Source organism: Pygoscelis adeliae, unplaced genomic scaffold (assembly GCF_000699105.1).
Source record: "Pygoscelis adeliae isolate BGI_AS28 unplaced genomic scaffold, ASM69910v1 Scaffold171, whole genome shotgun sequence".
In the NCBI taxonomy this organism is placed as follows: Eukaryota; Metazoa; Chordata; class Aves; order Sphenisciformes; family Spheniscidae; genus Pygoscelis; species Pygoscelis adeliae.
The window spans coordinates 396,647-412,819 of NW_008824186.1; the positions used below are offsets into that span (position 1 = coordinate 396,647).

A 16,173-nucleotide genomic window follows, 5' to 3' on the forward strand; every position below is an offset into this window, starting at 1 on the left:
AGGACTTTTCCTAAAGGTTATTCTCTTCTTCTCTTTTCCATGTAGAAGGCAAGTCTAGGACAAGCATAAATTAATTCTTCTCATTTCCTTGTATGACAGGGAGTTGAGGAATCATGAATAATTGCCTAATGTCTTGACTTTACATGCAGTCGTCAGCATTTACCTGACTTTTCTTTCTGTATTGCAAAATTTTACTAATTCCAGTGCATAGAACTAACAGAGAGAACACAAAGAGAGGCAAAACATATGTGCGGTATTTACACCACCGCCAGATGACTGTGATCAGCATGCTGGAAACAATACCAAATTTTTAAACTACTTCATTTTCCAGCTGACTCAAATAGCAACCATTTGAGTTGGCTTCTGCCATTTTGTGTACAGCTTCTAGACGCTGGCCGCTCACCACCATGTATGAAGGGCTTCTCACATCTGAAGAACATTGGGGACAATGCATATATTAACACCAAGTTGACTAGGGTCTGGAGCAGGCTGTGAATGGATTATCCTCCATTTTGGTTTTCCATCACAAGCAAATAGAGTTCTTTGTGTGGAGAGAAGTCAGAAAACACTGAGGCAAATAAGAAAGTGTATGAACAGGAAAGAAAGAACAGATAGCCTGGGAGCAAGATTTTTGCAAAAGAGAAGCATGGGCACCGTCTGCCAAGCTGTTCATTGAAATAAAAGGTTTAATTCAACTCACCTAGACATACCTCTACTAAAATACTTGCGTATGTGTTTAGGTGTTTCAAATGTCTTGCTGAATTGGGGCCTTTAAAAGAAAAGTGAATTAAGAACAATGGAGAAAGGAAAAGAAATACTTCCTTCTACAGGTGGAGTTTCAAGTTTCTTGTTAATGTAAGAAAGAGTTTTCTGAAATACTTGCAAGGTGAAATAATATATTACTGTAAGTTTGTTTAAAAAAAGTTCTTATTTTGCAGGTTTCTTATCTAATTATGTTTGTGGATCACAAATAAATTTTTACCGTACCCTAAGCATTAAACTTTACTGAGAAAAATGTCACTTTTTTATTTTTTCCAGAAACGAGAAGGAATCCTCCAGTCTCGACAAATCCAAGAGGAAATAACTGGTAACACTGAGTATGTCAACACCACTTTTGCCAGCAGTTCAGTAATTGAACACAGATGCGTCTCAGAAATTCAAACATTTGCTGATATTTAGATTTCGGTATTGGGGTTCCAAGGAAGACGATGCATCAGCCAGTGACTGTATTTTAGCCTTTTCAAGAGCTGCAAACATGCATCTAAAAATACAAAAGGGTGAGGAAATACAGAGCTGGGGAACTAAAAGCAGCAGGCGACCAGGATAAAAGAGAAGACAGAGTGAAGATACACAAAAATCTCTTATTTTATATTTATCTACTATTAATTTATTTCTGTATTTATTATATTTCTTGTTATTTATTCAAAAGTCCTTCAAACAAACAAGAAGGATATGCCTCATTCTTTTATGTTGGTATTTATTTGATAGAGAACTAGATTCTTTCAAAAAGGAATGTGATATGACTATTTTTAGGTGTTTGGATTTTGGTGATGTACAATGATGGTAGTAAGCCCTGTACACATCATCTCACCGAACAAATTATAACAGAAAAGTTATTCCAAACCAACAGAAAGCAATAGTAGAATATCCTAGTTTCTAATAGAATGGAGAGAAGGCAGACTATTGACTTATTATTAATCTTTATGGATTTGTTTATATGTAATAGTTATATGAGGGATCAACTGGAGCAAAATGCTGCAGTCCTTAAGAACCCAGTCCAAGCATTGTTTTGGCTGGAATTGTACCACAGTTGATGTGGTAAATGCATCTTTAAAGCAAAGGGAAAAGTTTTCACAAAATTAACATGAAAAAGCCTTCTTCACTCAGGCAAGGTGTGTTGATTTGGTTCGATAGTAGGAAATCTGGGATCTGGCCTCCCATGAGATTTTAGTGAAGCCAGGAGATATTATACCAATGGACTCCAGGCTAATCCAGATTCTCAGTTGGAGTAACTTGATGAAGGTTTTCTTAATTCCATGAATCTACTCCAGTTTCACCAGGCTGAAGATCTGGCCATGTATGCTATTTTCTTTTGCAGCACAGTGTCTGCAAGTGAATTATATATAACTGTGTTTTGTTCTTTTTGTTTTGTTTTGTTTTGTTTTTTTTCATAGGGCATTATCAGGAAGGCATGGTAAGTTTGTTTGATTATCATCTTTTTCTTGATGTATACATTAGTTCTGCAGTGGGTGGTCACTTTGATCAAAAGACGAGGAAGTAGAGGATTTCAAGTTGCCCTGGCAAATACATAAACATATGCACTACAGGCTATTGTGGCAGTTAAAAGGAAAAAAGCATTAAAATCAGTCTGACCATCTTTAAGACACATTTAATTTCTTTTCAGCACGTGTTAATTTGCAGGTGCTTTGTGGTTTAACCTCTAGAACACTACTGTAATAGTATTAAAGGTCATAAGTTCCCAGCATAATATGAAATGATGTCTTATCATAAACCAGCTGGTGAACTTGTTGGCATTCTTGCATACATTACCTACTTACACTTTAATGTCTTTGAGCCTTATTCAGCAGGCCTAAACACTGTGCAAGTTCCTGTGCCTACTATGTCTTACTGCTAGTATTGAGACTGGCCAAATGCCTGGCCAACAGAAAACACTCATCTGAGGAGCTTAGGTGGAGTCCCACCAAGAATTTAGCATTTGCTTCTTGTATTATTTCAATGGCTGCCTTACAGCTGATTTAAAAGGCTACATGCATGACCTCTTTTCCCAATGATATCCCTGAGCAGTCTTACTTTGTATATAGTCTGCCTTCTACAAATGCCTTTGGATCTACTCAAGCATTTTTTTTATTGAGGAATATGAATGTAGCATTTTGTGGAGTCATTTGCTATCATTCAGGTCATTGTCGAAATGGAAATTGCTCAGAAAAGGCTCTGGTGCCTTTTTTTTTTTTTTTTCTTCTTCAGAAGGTGACTACAGTAGCACTCCAGTCACGCTACCTTAGGTTGCCTGTCCTGCTGATAACGTCCTAAATTGCATATCAGAATGGCCCAAAAACATCTATACAGAGAATTATATTGCAGCTCTTTAATCATAAGCTTGCTTGAGGTGGTTAGTAATATAGCACACCACAATGCAGTCAGTGGCCCATGGGGAAAATCTTCCTCTGTAGATGTAGCGACTCGAGATGTAAACTCATGTTCTTCTGCACACAATGATTTGGTTACTTAGCTCCCTGTATCTGGCTGTTTAAGGTTTTATGCATAAAGATACCGTTCTTTTTTGAGAAACAGGGTTATTAGGTAATCCAAATCCTACTGGAAAATTATGCTTTTTGTAAATAATAGAGAATAAGTTACTAGCAGCTTATAGCAAGAGAGCAGTGTGCAAAATACACGGTACTTGGAATATAAAGAGACTATATTGAAACCTTTTGCTGACTCTGTTGTCTTAAATGAGTGTGTGCCTTAATAAATGTTTATTCTGCATTTGAACAATTACTGCTCAGTTTATGAACGTCTCTGAATGTTTTTCAGAAAGAGATGCATTTGATACTTTATTTGACCATGCTCCAGACAAGCTCAATGTCGTGAAAAAGGTTGGAAGGTTTTTATTTTTAAAATACATAATGTGTGCATGTGTATGCTTATGTGTATCTGTTTGTACGTATTTAGTGAGTGTGTATGAATATAATATATAATTGGCATAGTTTGCATACGTTAAATACAATTAAGCTTTATGCTTAAACAAATATACAAATTCATTATTGTAATGTTACTTTTTATTAATATTTAGCAGCATGAACTTAACTTTGGAACACAGAACAACATGTAGTTATCAAAGTTTCCATCAAAAAGAAGTTCTCACAAAGTGTATGTTGAGTAGAACCCAACTGGTAGGTTGAGTGTACTCATGCCAAAGAGGTATCCAGTTTACAACTGCCAGGGGTCTGACCTAGAGTATTTTGGCTGCTGTCAGATTTGAGTGGATTCCAATTACCCACTTTCCTATAGTCTGCTACAAGGTTTTTTTTAAGAATTATTATGTTTTAACAGTGTATTTTTATTTATGTATATGATGTTCATTTTATTTCTGTTCTTCATTCTTGGAAATTTTTTTTTATGTCACATTTCAGTTTTAAAACTTAAAAATTGTGTTGCAGTCTCTATACTCATGCCAATTCTCTTCTGAGTGGAGCTCATACTGCATGTGTTGAACTGCTGCCCTACTGAATAGGCCTTCACTACATTGTTTTCATATTTCAGACTCTCATCACTTTTGTGAACAAGCATCTCAATAAATTGAATTTGGAGGTCACTGAACTGGAGACCCAGGTAGGATTTTACAGCCTTTCTTAAAGGGGAGGGATAGTTGCTCTATGTTATGCACTATGCCCGCAACTTTATCCGGAAATTGCATTTAATTATTATCGATTGAGCTCTATGATAAAAAAAAAGCAGGAACCCCTTCAATTTTAAACATGTTCGTATGAAGAAGACCCTCACCAATTAAGCAGAGAAATCATGAGGGCAGCTAAATTTCTCTCACGCAGTTTTGTACTTCCATTAGCATAAAAATTAATTAACAGATGCTACCTCTTGGGCGCTGCCGAGTGCTGTAAGCAGAACCTGTCCTTGTTTTGGTCAGGAAAGAACTCTATCTGCTTGGTTTGATCCAACGTCAAGCTGAACAGTTGTTTCCTGCCTACCTTTACACAAGCATGCAATCGCATGGGATTACAATGACTCTATTCAGTGAGATACGTTCTTGAGAGTAAAGCTGCTCAAGTGTATAGGCAGCTGTACAGTTGGGCTGCAGGCTTGATTGCACCACAGAAATAATGTGGTACATGGTCGTCTTTCTTGTTCTCAGCTGCTAAATTGGCTGGAAAGAAGCTAAAAGAAAAGCTTAATCCTGCTGTATTAATACTTCCCCATGTGAACAATTGCAGCGGTTATCATACGAAAATTACAAGGTCAGGCAGGAAGGATGGTATCCGCACTATCAAAAAAACCCCAGGTGTCTTCAGGACAGGCTTCATTTTATGTCTTGATTTACATTATTAAGAGTCTCTGGTTTATTTAAATAGCTATCAACCTGGTAGATAGAGATGTTTTTAAAGGTAAAATTAAGATTTAGATGGAAATAATGTGTAAGGGCTTTCAGAAAGATGTTCAAATGTACCTAGAAACTCCTTAAGCATTTATCCGCAACAGTATTCCCTAAGATGAGAGATTGTATTTCTATCAGTTGAAAGAAAATTATCTACCTCAGGAAGGTGATGGGTTGCTTCAGATAACTCAGTTTGGTTGTGAGCATGTCTCAGTGCACGGATAGACCTGACGCCACAGGGGTAAGAGTGAGAGGCCTTTAACAAAATCTTATGGATGTTGCAATTTTTTTTAGATAGAAATGAACATATATCATAGCAACTCGATATCTTCCATCTGTAATTACATACACTTAAAATTAGATTGACTCAGACTTGCAGAACATGGACAAAGATGATTCTTTGTTCCTTTATTTCCTCCAGTATACTGAATTTCAGTGCAGTCATGAGATTGCACCTTCATTCTGCTTTTCTCTGCTCAGGGAATGCATGCCATTTGAGAGCTTGAAAGGTGGCTGTTCTGATTCCCCACAATTAGTAGAATAGTAAGCAAAGGTGTAGATCAAAGCCACTGGCAACCTCTCTTTCCAGGAACTTTATTCTGCATGTATATTTTAGCATTAGGTCAGTTTCGGAGAAGACATAACAGAATTTACTAACTAAATAAAAGGAATCAAAGAAGTGAGATGAGTTCTTTTAGTTGCAATTTAAAATATTTCTATTAGTAGTTTGCTGACAGTTCTCCATTAGACAATATATATCTTGTTCATTAAGCAAAGCAATGAGTTATTCTTCAGAAAATGTACTGAGAAATGTCTTTTTTACAGTTTGCAGATGGTGTGTACTTAGTCCTGCTAATGGGTCTCCTCGAAGGCTATTTTGTTCCTCTGCACAGCTTTTTCTTGACTCCTGATAGTTTTGAACAAAAGGTAATTAGATTTAATTTTTCTGTTAAAAACAAATAAACATACAAACATGTCTAGTAGTACAAGGATGACACAAACTTTTCCGCATAAGCTTGATGTAAATAGCTGAAATCAAGAGAGGACTGTACTGGTAACCATTTCCAAGCATTTTTAAGATCTCAGTATTAATGCTTATCTGGAATAAAAAGGAAAATTATATTAATGACGGGGTGGTTAGAAAGTATTAACTGATTTTGGCAGCCATTGTGTGATGCTATCATTGAACCAGACTTACTGTTCATTAAGTGTATAAAGAATTATACAGATGAATTGATGACAGAACTGATTTTTTGTGTCCAAAATCCAAGAATTTAACATTTGAAAGGTTTCGTGTTTTTTGGAAGCATAAAGGCATATATGTACTGTGTATCGTTTTAAGACCAGCCATTACCCCAGTGTCTGTTGCTGTCCTGGCAATTCAGCTGTCTATTCAAGACAACAGCACTTCATGGGCCATCATATTCCAATTTTTAAACTTGCGGGAGGTGGGCTATTCTTACTTGTAAGTAATTTTTCTATGTGTAATATTACTTCACATGTTATTTTTCAATTACTTTTATATTTCTGAAACCACCATCACCACCCAGAAAAAAACAAAACAATGGATTATCTGGATTCCATGGGCCAGATCTTCCATTGATATACAGAGCCCTGACTATTATATCCTTCTGAGCATCTGGGTCTGCAGCTTTAAATACATCTTGTTTTGACCATTTATACTATACTGTATATAGTTCACGATAATGACAACCTTTATTATATTACTAGGTCCTCAATGTATCCTTTGCATTTGAGCTAATGCAAGATGGTGGATTGGAAAAACCAAAGCCAAGACCAGAAGGTATCTGTTCTACTTTTTTTGTATCTTCTTAAAAATTTGCGTTGGATCCAGATCTTACCTCATAGGATTATGGTATAGCTAAGTGAAGGTTAAAATGTTAATCCAAGAGTGAAAGGCAAGATACATTTTGAAGTGCTCAGGTAACTCTGGATTTTAAATGGCTGATAGATACACTTTCTCAAATGTTGCAAGGCTTCATTTCTTGAGTGGCCAGGGTAAGATTTGCATGACCAAACATATGCAGTAATACCCAGATACTCGCTGAAAGAAAAAGAAGGCAATTGTGAATGGTGTCACTAGCAGATATGAATTGCTTCAATTGCTCCATTTTCCCCCATCCCACATCTTCATACTAAACCTCAAGTATTCCAGTGTAATTGACAAGATTTTCACAAAAGAGGTAGATATTGTGGAAGAAGAATTTCAAATGTTCACATAACTACCTTTGAGTGCAGGGCCTAATCATGCATATTTAAATTAGATTTAGAGCTGGAGACTGAAAATAAAATGTGTCTTCAGGGAAGATGAAGGTTTTGCTGCTGACTTTAGCAGGACCAGGATTCCACTCCTCTTCACTCATATAAATACAGGGTTTAAATCCAGCTTTTTGGGCTGGATGTAGGGCCCTTGATTCACCGTGTTATAGGGTACTCTTGTGGTTCCTCCCATAAGAAGTTACCACTTCTTACCATGCAGGAGCTGGACGTGCAGCTTCTGCTCCAGTCTTCCCAACAGGGGTGGTAGCTGGGCTTCTGCTGATTACCTACCCGCATAATCAATATGTATGTGTTTTCAACACCCATTGCAGATTCACATTCTATGGTGCACACAGTCTTTTCCTGCCGTAATATTGGATTGTCATTCCCTGGGGAGTTGATATAAGCTAATGCTTAAGAGTTTTATTTCTAATAGTAAGGTCTCTCTGGAGATTCAGGCACACATCACTGAATCAAGTTCTGCTCCATTCTGCTTATTTTCCATCTCTCCTGACTTCCAGATCATAACAGCATAACAGACATACGCGCACACACAAAAAAATATGTCTCAGGATTGAGCCTACGCTGCCTTTGCATTTAATCTGGACCTACCCAGCCTATTTTTTCACTTCTTTTGATTGCTTGAACTCTTATCCACAATCATGCTTAACTAAACCAGTGGTGACTGTATCACAAACTTTTATGTCTGACATAGTCAGAGAGAAGGGGGAAATAGTGAAATCTAGGGATCCAAGTAAAACAGAGAGTATCTGTGATCCCTTACTCCCCGTGGAGGTTTAAAATTCTTATGGCATTTAATTTTTCAGGTATTTATTGCTCTAGGGGACAGCTAATTTTTCCAGTATAAATCAAGCCATAAGGATATTTCAGCATATATAAGACATTTCTTGTGCAATTATTGAAATGCTTAATATGAAACTTCCTGCCCAATGTGAATGGAAAAACACATCTGTTTTATGTGTTGTTACATTGGGCACAATGCCCGTACTTAAAATTTCCAGTGAGCGAAAGAGTATTGAAAAGGATCTTACCCTAAATGTGTACACTAAATACTCTTTAAATTCCTACACTGTTTCTTTGAGGTTCTTGAGGAAAAAATATGCTGAAAAGTGCTTTAGAATATGAAAAACATATTTAGTGGAAAAAAGAATGCGGTTAAATAAATGAGTATGAAAACCAATGATTTTTATGGGGTCAACAGTTTATTTGGATTATTTGCAATATAATTGAAAAGGTATTAAAAAGCTTCTGTGACCTTTTACTTTTAAAATGGCCAGAACATTAATCTGCTGAGTCTGTAATGAATTCATTCGCAGTTTGAGCTTTTTCAGATTACTTCTTGAAATGTGTACATCAAAGCCAAGCTCTTTTCTTTTTCTTTTTTTCTTTTTCGAAATTGCAACCAGTAAAACATTATAGATGTTGGTCAAACACATGTAGCAATGGAAATAACTCATCTTTCTCTGGGAGCATGCTTCTTTTTAGTTTGGACCTGTCTGTGGAATTCTGTTGTGGTGGTGGAGTCTTCTGGTAACTTAACTTTGACAGGTCTTTGCAATCTCTTTATTCATTTGAAGTTCTGTATCAGGAAATGAAGGTGTTACAGCTTGCTGCTGGCCTAAAAGAGGAAACTTCCCAAGTTATGCTCTGCAATACTGTTTGCATATAACGTGATGTTGTGGGAGCAATGTGCCCTTCATGTAGCTTTTGGCATTTTCTCTTCATTTCATACCGAGCATTTTTGATCTGATTTATTAAAAGCCACAAAACCATGTGGCCACATGACCATACATAATCTCAGCATAAAATCTAGGTTTGATTGTTTTTACCCTTTGTCCATGGATGTCAGTTTGCCATGTAGCTAATATCTTTAGCCCTTCAAAGTTTGCATACTTTGGGACACTGTGCATAGGTTTGATTGGATTCATTCTTCAAAGTATAAACCCTTCACAATCTGTGAGAAACATCACCGTAGATAAATATAATGGCAAAAATATCTGATGATTACGTACACAATTTACTAGGCTTACCTGGAGGTTTTGAAGATAATGGGAGTATGCATACCACCTGCTTTACATCTTCATGGCCAATTCCAAGAATCAAAGTTAGGGGATTGAGTTCCTATACAGTCAACAGAAAGACATAGGACTATTCTAATTCTGTTCTAATTCTGTTCTATTCTATTTCTTTTCTATTCTTTCTGAGGGCAATTCTGAGTCTCTGTTTGAGATTGAATATTCCTTGAAGCAGTAGCGTAGACTGCTGCAGTAGTACTTGTCAGTTTGTTTTATAGATTTCTTGTGAAATAATATTGACTTTCTCAACAACTTCTCTTGGAAACAGCAGGTATTCGTTAGTTTTTTGTTTCCTATAAATCCTTTACTTTAGATGTTGAGTTTCTAAGTACTGATTCAGCCATGTACATCAGCTAACCCAAAGCATTTTCAGAAGTGTCTTCTAGGGGCACTTGTATACCTAGCTTCTTTAGATCCTTTAGAAAATTTAAACTTGCCTCTAGCTATCTCGCAGAAATTAAGCCTAATAAAGGATGTTGCAGCCCAGAATGGGCCAAGTCCTGCAATTCTTACATAAGAGAAGAGTTCCATTGGTTCCTGTCTGATGATTTTTTCAAAATCATTACTTTTCAACCACAACTGACTGAAGATCCACTCATATAAATATACATAATCCTAGGCACAGTTTGTCTCATGGGCATCTAAACCTTGGTTGCATTTCTTCATCAGCACCGTTAGCCATTTGTATCCCTAACTAAAAGTGGTTGAAATAACGATTTTTGAGTTGCCACTTTTAAAACTGTGCTTTATTTATATTTCTACTCTTTCTTACTATCTTTGTGATTTGAATGTTGATGGATATGGATCTGAACAAGGAACGGGAGTAGGGAATAGGCACTTCTTCTGAAAATGTTTTGAGCTAATGAAGTTACTAATGGTTTTTTCCCTTGTCTTTTTTTCTAGATATTGTAAATTGTGACTTGAAGTCTACACTGAGAGTACTGTACAATTTGTTTACTAAATACAGGAACGTGGAGTGAAGAATTGATTTGGGATGCAAAGGAGTGTTAACAAAGAAAGCATCATAACTAGGATATTTTTCGTCGGTATTCCTCTGCATCTTTATCCTAAAAGGAACTAAACCATTTCTCTGAAGAATTTTTAATTGATTATTCTTGCACTACTATTTTCATAGTAGATTTAAGACTAATATAAATTATGAAGAAAAAGGTTTGGAGGAAGGTATTTGGGTATATTCTGGGAGAATTAATGTCTCAATAATACATCTTCACACTGTTTTGTAGTAGGTGAAGCAAGAATGAAAAAAAGATGTACTAACTTTAATTCAAATCAGCCTTTGAAGCCAATCATAGGAAGACTCAGCACTGAGTATTTTAATATTTTTTACATATATCTTTTCTAATCTGGGGATTTTCTATCCATGATAAAATGATTGCATTCTAATTATGAGAAATGTGCATGGGAAGAAACAGTTAAATACTCTTGTTCACGTCACAGCTAAAAAGAAGAGACTTTCTCAAGCACTTAACCCGATTAATTTATATTTCCAGTGCTGTTAGGCTTGAATCTTATGGGTACAAACTGAAGCGGCTACTCATTCCTTCAGACTTATTATAATGTGATACTCTGCTTTAAATATGTGTTACTGAGCATTCCGCATACGCACACTTTGCAGCTTGTCACTTGGTTTTGTTCAAGGTAGAGATCTTTTTTTCAAAGTACACATTTCAGGAAAACACACCTGTAAAATACAGTTTCCCTATAATATTTGTATTACATAGTATTAGAAAGTAAAAGAACAGCTTGTTTTTCTTTTAGTAGTTTAAACACAGGTTTACTAGGTTGCAAGTATAGATTTATTGCTAAATAGGATTTAGAATCTGTCCCTTTGGTTGATTTTATGATGAATGTATTTTGCTGCATAATGTCCAACACAAAAAATAAGATTTATTTTCCAGAAACATTCCTGTAGCCTTTCAGATACAAAAGCACTGCTTTTAGGTCAAAACTACTCCCATCTGTAAAGACTCCGTTACAGCGTAAGGTTTGTTGGTCATTTTACATAGCTATAAAGAGTACTTTTTTCTAATCATAACCAAGTATAAGCTGTTATCTGTTTGGTTTTAGCTTTAACAAAGACAGAAAAGAGAAATGGGAGTTGATTCTTCCCTTAAACTTGATATCAAGCACCAGTTATGTTTCCATAAAGAAGCTGATAGAGACTGCCTGACACGAGTGTTAATCATCAAAAACTGCACTGGCATAAGCTGAAGAGTAAATTAATCATTTGCTGGAAGTATTGATGTTAGTATTAGATACCTTTCCAAAAGAAGTGTTCCAATGCAACCACAGATTCTTGGGATCCTGGGTTACACAGTAAGGAAAAAAATCCTTAGGCAGAAATTACTGGACGACTGTTTAGAAATCTTTGGACTGCTTGGTGCAGGAAGGAGACTTGTTAATAGTCATCCAATTATGGCAGAAGTGGTATAGGTGAAAGGGAAAGCAATCTGTCAGCTCTTGAGTCTGTTCATCTGAAGAAATGCAGTGCTGGCAAGAACGGTCAATAACAGCTATATGTTACTTAGAATATAAAGCATTACATATTTTTCATTTTCCAGGGCTTTTTTTTTAATGTAGAGTTTTCCAGTGCAACATTAGCATAAAGGGAAGACAAGCAATTACATCTGTCTTTGACGAACACTAACTGATGTTTAATAACAAAATGATACTGACTTCTGCTGGGGGGCCACAGAAATTATTATTCTGAGAAGTAAATACCAACTTTTGCAAAGGAAAGTCAATATTTAATTCAAAGGATGATACCTGGATGTTCTCTGAACTCAGAAATTGTTACCTGATTGTTATAAGCATTCTAAATATCTTTATTAAAACATTTTTTTACCTCTGTATTTTTAACTAAGTTTCTGAAATTAGAGGTGCAGAAAATAACAATTATTTGCCTTTTACACAGGTAAATAACTGGACATTTTGACTTCAGTGAAAATGAACATGTTTTCATTATATCTTTAATATCTGAGGAGCTAAATGATAGGAATTAACAAAGCATTTTTTGGGCAAACTGAGACAGAAGTTCTCATGTATATACCAGCAGCAATTTCAGCTTATTTTAATGTTTCACATGTAAGTTTTTCCTTTGCACACCTAGACTGTAGTAATTGTAATTGTTAATTAGTAAATGTATGATGGTTTTTCTGCAGATCATGCTCAGCTGAAATGCTCTTTTACATCTCAGCAATGCCAAAACATTTTGATTGCCCTTGTTTTCAGGAGTGCACTTTCTTTAACGAGGAGATTTATATATGTAAAGGAAAAAGGTTAGGAACGGTGAAACCGGGTTTTGCCTAGACTTGAAAATAAGTATTCCTGTGCTATATTGGTATGACATTATTGGAGATTTTTAATTCTGTCAGACTCCATTTTCCATCCGTAAAAAACATAAAACTGAGACAGAATGTTGAAATCCTCATGCTGAAATGCAATTATGCAGAACCATAGAAACATTTAAACAGTATCCAACCTTTACACGATTATCTATCCTATGGTAAGAATTTATGTAAATTAAAATCTGCTATATAAACAAGAGTGTCCTATGTAAATATAGACCCATGTGATAGTTTTAACACATTCACACAAATAGTATATGCTGCCATGTAGGAGTGGGTCACTGCTTATATTTTTGACAGTGTAGATTTAAATAGCTATCAAATAAATATGAAATCTAATATACAGATTATATCTAATATTTATTGCTTTGATACAGAATATTATAGAAATATAGAATACTACTGTAGACAGTTTGTTCTTCAGCAATCAGCGTAGGCCAGCACCTTCCTTCAGGGAAGTGAAATGTTAAGTTAGCTGGGCCAAATTCTGCTGACACCTATGATGCTTTTATTCTTGATACACAGCGGCGTATATTGATGTACAGCTGAATGCAGAATTTTCCTCACTGTTTATATTAAGATAGAAGTTGTTTAAGTTTTAGGTCAATCCTGGTTTTATTTATAATTACTTTAAGTGATTAAATAGATCCAAGTCAATGGATTTAGCCCATGTAAGATATGAACAGTCACCTGGAGAGGCCAGTTTCTCTACTGGTCCCAGAGGGAGCTTCTGATCTCGAGGCTGCTATCTCAGTGCTTTGGCTATGTTTCTAAAGCCAGGTTGTATGAATCTAGTGGTGGTAGTATGAATCATGGTGGTATTTGGATCTCATCCACCAGACCAATGTGCTTGTCTGTTGTGCTCTGTCACATGAAGGCCCACAGGTAGCCGAGTCCACCGAAAACTGGCAGATTACTAGCCTGCCTTGAGTAACAAACAAACAGTAAACATTTCTGCTGCTGGAGCATTATGAAACTGCCAAAAGATCAGTTTTATGTGTTTCTCTGACTTCTAATCCATCCATTGCATCCAGCAATATGGTATTCAGATTTGTTCTGTGGTTGGAGGTAGGCATCCTTTCCCTATTGATGGATCCTGGCATGCTCTGTCAACCACACAAAACTTGTTATTTTTTTCAAAAAGGAGCTACAGATTCTTAATAGTATGTCAAAAAGATGTTGTCAAAATAATTATCTAAAATCCTAATACCTTGAGGTCAGCTCCTTTCAGCTTTCTTTCCCAGCTGACTGGCATTTAGTTGCCATAAAGAACAGGCCCTAGAAAAAAGGTATTGAAGGAATCCTTGCGTAATTTTACATGAGACACACGCATGAAGTCCAGAATCGGATTGCTCTATATTTCCGATGGAGTACAGATACACCAAGTTTCTTATTAAATGAGCTGACTGTGGCATATCTAGTTCTTTGCATTTCTTAGTCAGTAGGTATCTTCCTGTTATAGGGGGGCAGCAACGCTTGCAGCTACATAGTTCAGGAATTCAAGTGGACCAGCGAGTGCTGGATAAGGTCCTAATCTACTTTGATTGACTGTGGACCAAGTTGCTGATTGGCATATCTCCATCTAAACCAGTGGCATTAAATCAACAGAGCATTTGGTCCTTTCTGTTTTACAGAGGGTTACAGTACTCGGGAATGGTTTACATTCAGGCAGACTATATTGATCGAGGTAAATGCTACTTGGTTGACCTTTGTTCTTACCTATTTTCGTAAAGTATGTTTTTAAATTCATGTTTCAATTTAGCAGACACCTTCCTGCAAGCCACAGTGTTGTAAAGCAGAATGGCTTTTAAAAGTAATGGGTTTTATTTCATTAGAGAAAGATATATATGATATTTAATATACTAGATATTACCTTTAGGTCTAGTTCTTGTTATTCTTGTCTTCCTGTCAAAACAGCCTTCATGAATGGCCTGTGTATGTGCCAAGCACCCAGAGAGAGAACAGTGTCTTGAAGACCTCTTGCAAGATTTTCTACACTGTTCCCTGATAGACTTTTGTTGTTTCACTATAAGAATTTGTGAGGGTTTTCTCTTTACAGCTGAAGTAAAATTAAGGGCTGAAGAAATCCTTTGTAGAAAGTTATAACTAGTTTAAAGTAAGATATTTTGTTTTGATGTATCGCATGAAAAATGGAGGTAGCAGCACCAAAATTCCAAAATTATGCATACCTCAGCAACCACAGATTTTCCAAAGAGGTTTTGAGACATTTAACATTTACTAGGGCTAATTGTATGTGTTTTGACAATATTTTCTGTGTGACTGTTTCTTTTTGCAATAATGAGATTTTCTTTTCTGGCTAACAGTTTAATACTACACACTCTGCAACAATGTTAGTGTCATTGAAATATTTGGTTCTCAATTTCAACATCAAACTAATTGAGAAAAAAGAATATTTGCAAAATTTGCTTCTTAACGTGTATCTGAAAATAATGATTAGTTTAAATTAAGCTGCATTGCCTTCAATTGCAGAGTTAGTAGCTTTCACAGAATATATTTTATGTACTCTGTAAGTAAGAGACACTCTATTGCTGATTTTTTCCTGTGCTTTTTCTGAAACCTTTGTTATGATCCACAATAAAATTTGCACCTGAAAATAAACACTCTATGTTGTTATTGGGTCAAAGTATGAATGTATGACAAAAAATTAGGATGGCTGTACGGTTTATGTTCTTGGAGCTTCCAGACCTTTCTATGCAGCTAACCCATTCTCAGTTACCTTTGTGGGTGTACTCGGTGTTTATTATTATTTTTTGTGGGGGCTGGTGACAGCTGAAAGTGGGTTGGCAAAAACAGCCATGTAAACACATGCTTGAAATGATTAACAGCAGCAGGTCAGGAAAATGCCATATTTGATTCAAAATAGCAAAGTATGCCTTTGCTCTAATATTGCTGTGCTGAACACTTTAGTGGTGATATTGCAGCTGGGTATAAAGCAATTTTCTGCAGAGTAATGTTTTTAATTTGAAATTTAACCAAATGTTAGTGAAATGTTAAAATGATCGACATCAAACTGTCCGTTTCAGAAAATAACTGCATTTAGGAAGATTCTGAGATCTGTTTTTTTATAAACTTGGTTTTGTTGTGACCCTTTAATGCAGGAGCTTCAATGCAAAACTTGGAACCAGTCAAAAATATAGGCATCTAAAGTGCTACAGATCAACACTTTTAGCCACTGAATTACTGGAATGAATCCAGAAGCAGGTGTTTGATCTTTAGGTCTGCTTGTAAAACTGAAACCACCAAGCAGAGCTGCCTAATCAACAGGGAATGCTAAGGA

The 16,173-nt window shown here is 36.0% G+C and overlaps 1 protein-coding gene across 1 annotated transcript in view; it reads left to right on the forward strand.

Moving 5' to 3' along the window:
* The window catches only part of PARVA (parvin, alpha), a 55,965-nt gene extending 40,471 nt beyond the window's left edge, over positions 1-15,494 (forward strand). The window contains exons 7-13 of the mRNA XM_009334569.1: positions 1,039-1,097; positions 2,175-2,194; positions 3,556-3,617; positions 4,285-4,353; positions 5,957-6,058; positions 6,863-6,935; positions 10,411-15,494. Of these exons, the coding sequence (XP_009332844.1) occupies positions 1,039-1,097; positions 2,175-2,194; positions 3,556-3,617; positions 4,285-4,353; positions 5,957-6,058; positions 6,863-6,935; positions 10,411-10,487 (462 nt within the window). The 3' untranslated portion in view covers positions 10,488-15,494. The remainder of the gene's footprint in view (positions 1-1,038; positions 1,098-2,174; positions 2,195-3,555; positions 3,618-4,284; positions 4,354-5,956; positions 6,059-6,862; positions 6,936-10,410) is intronic.
* The last annotated feature ends 679 nt before the right edge of the window (positions 15,495-16,173 follow it).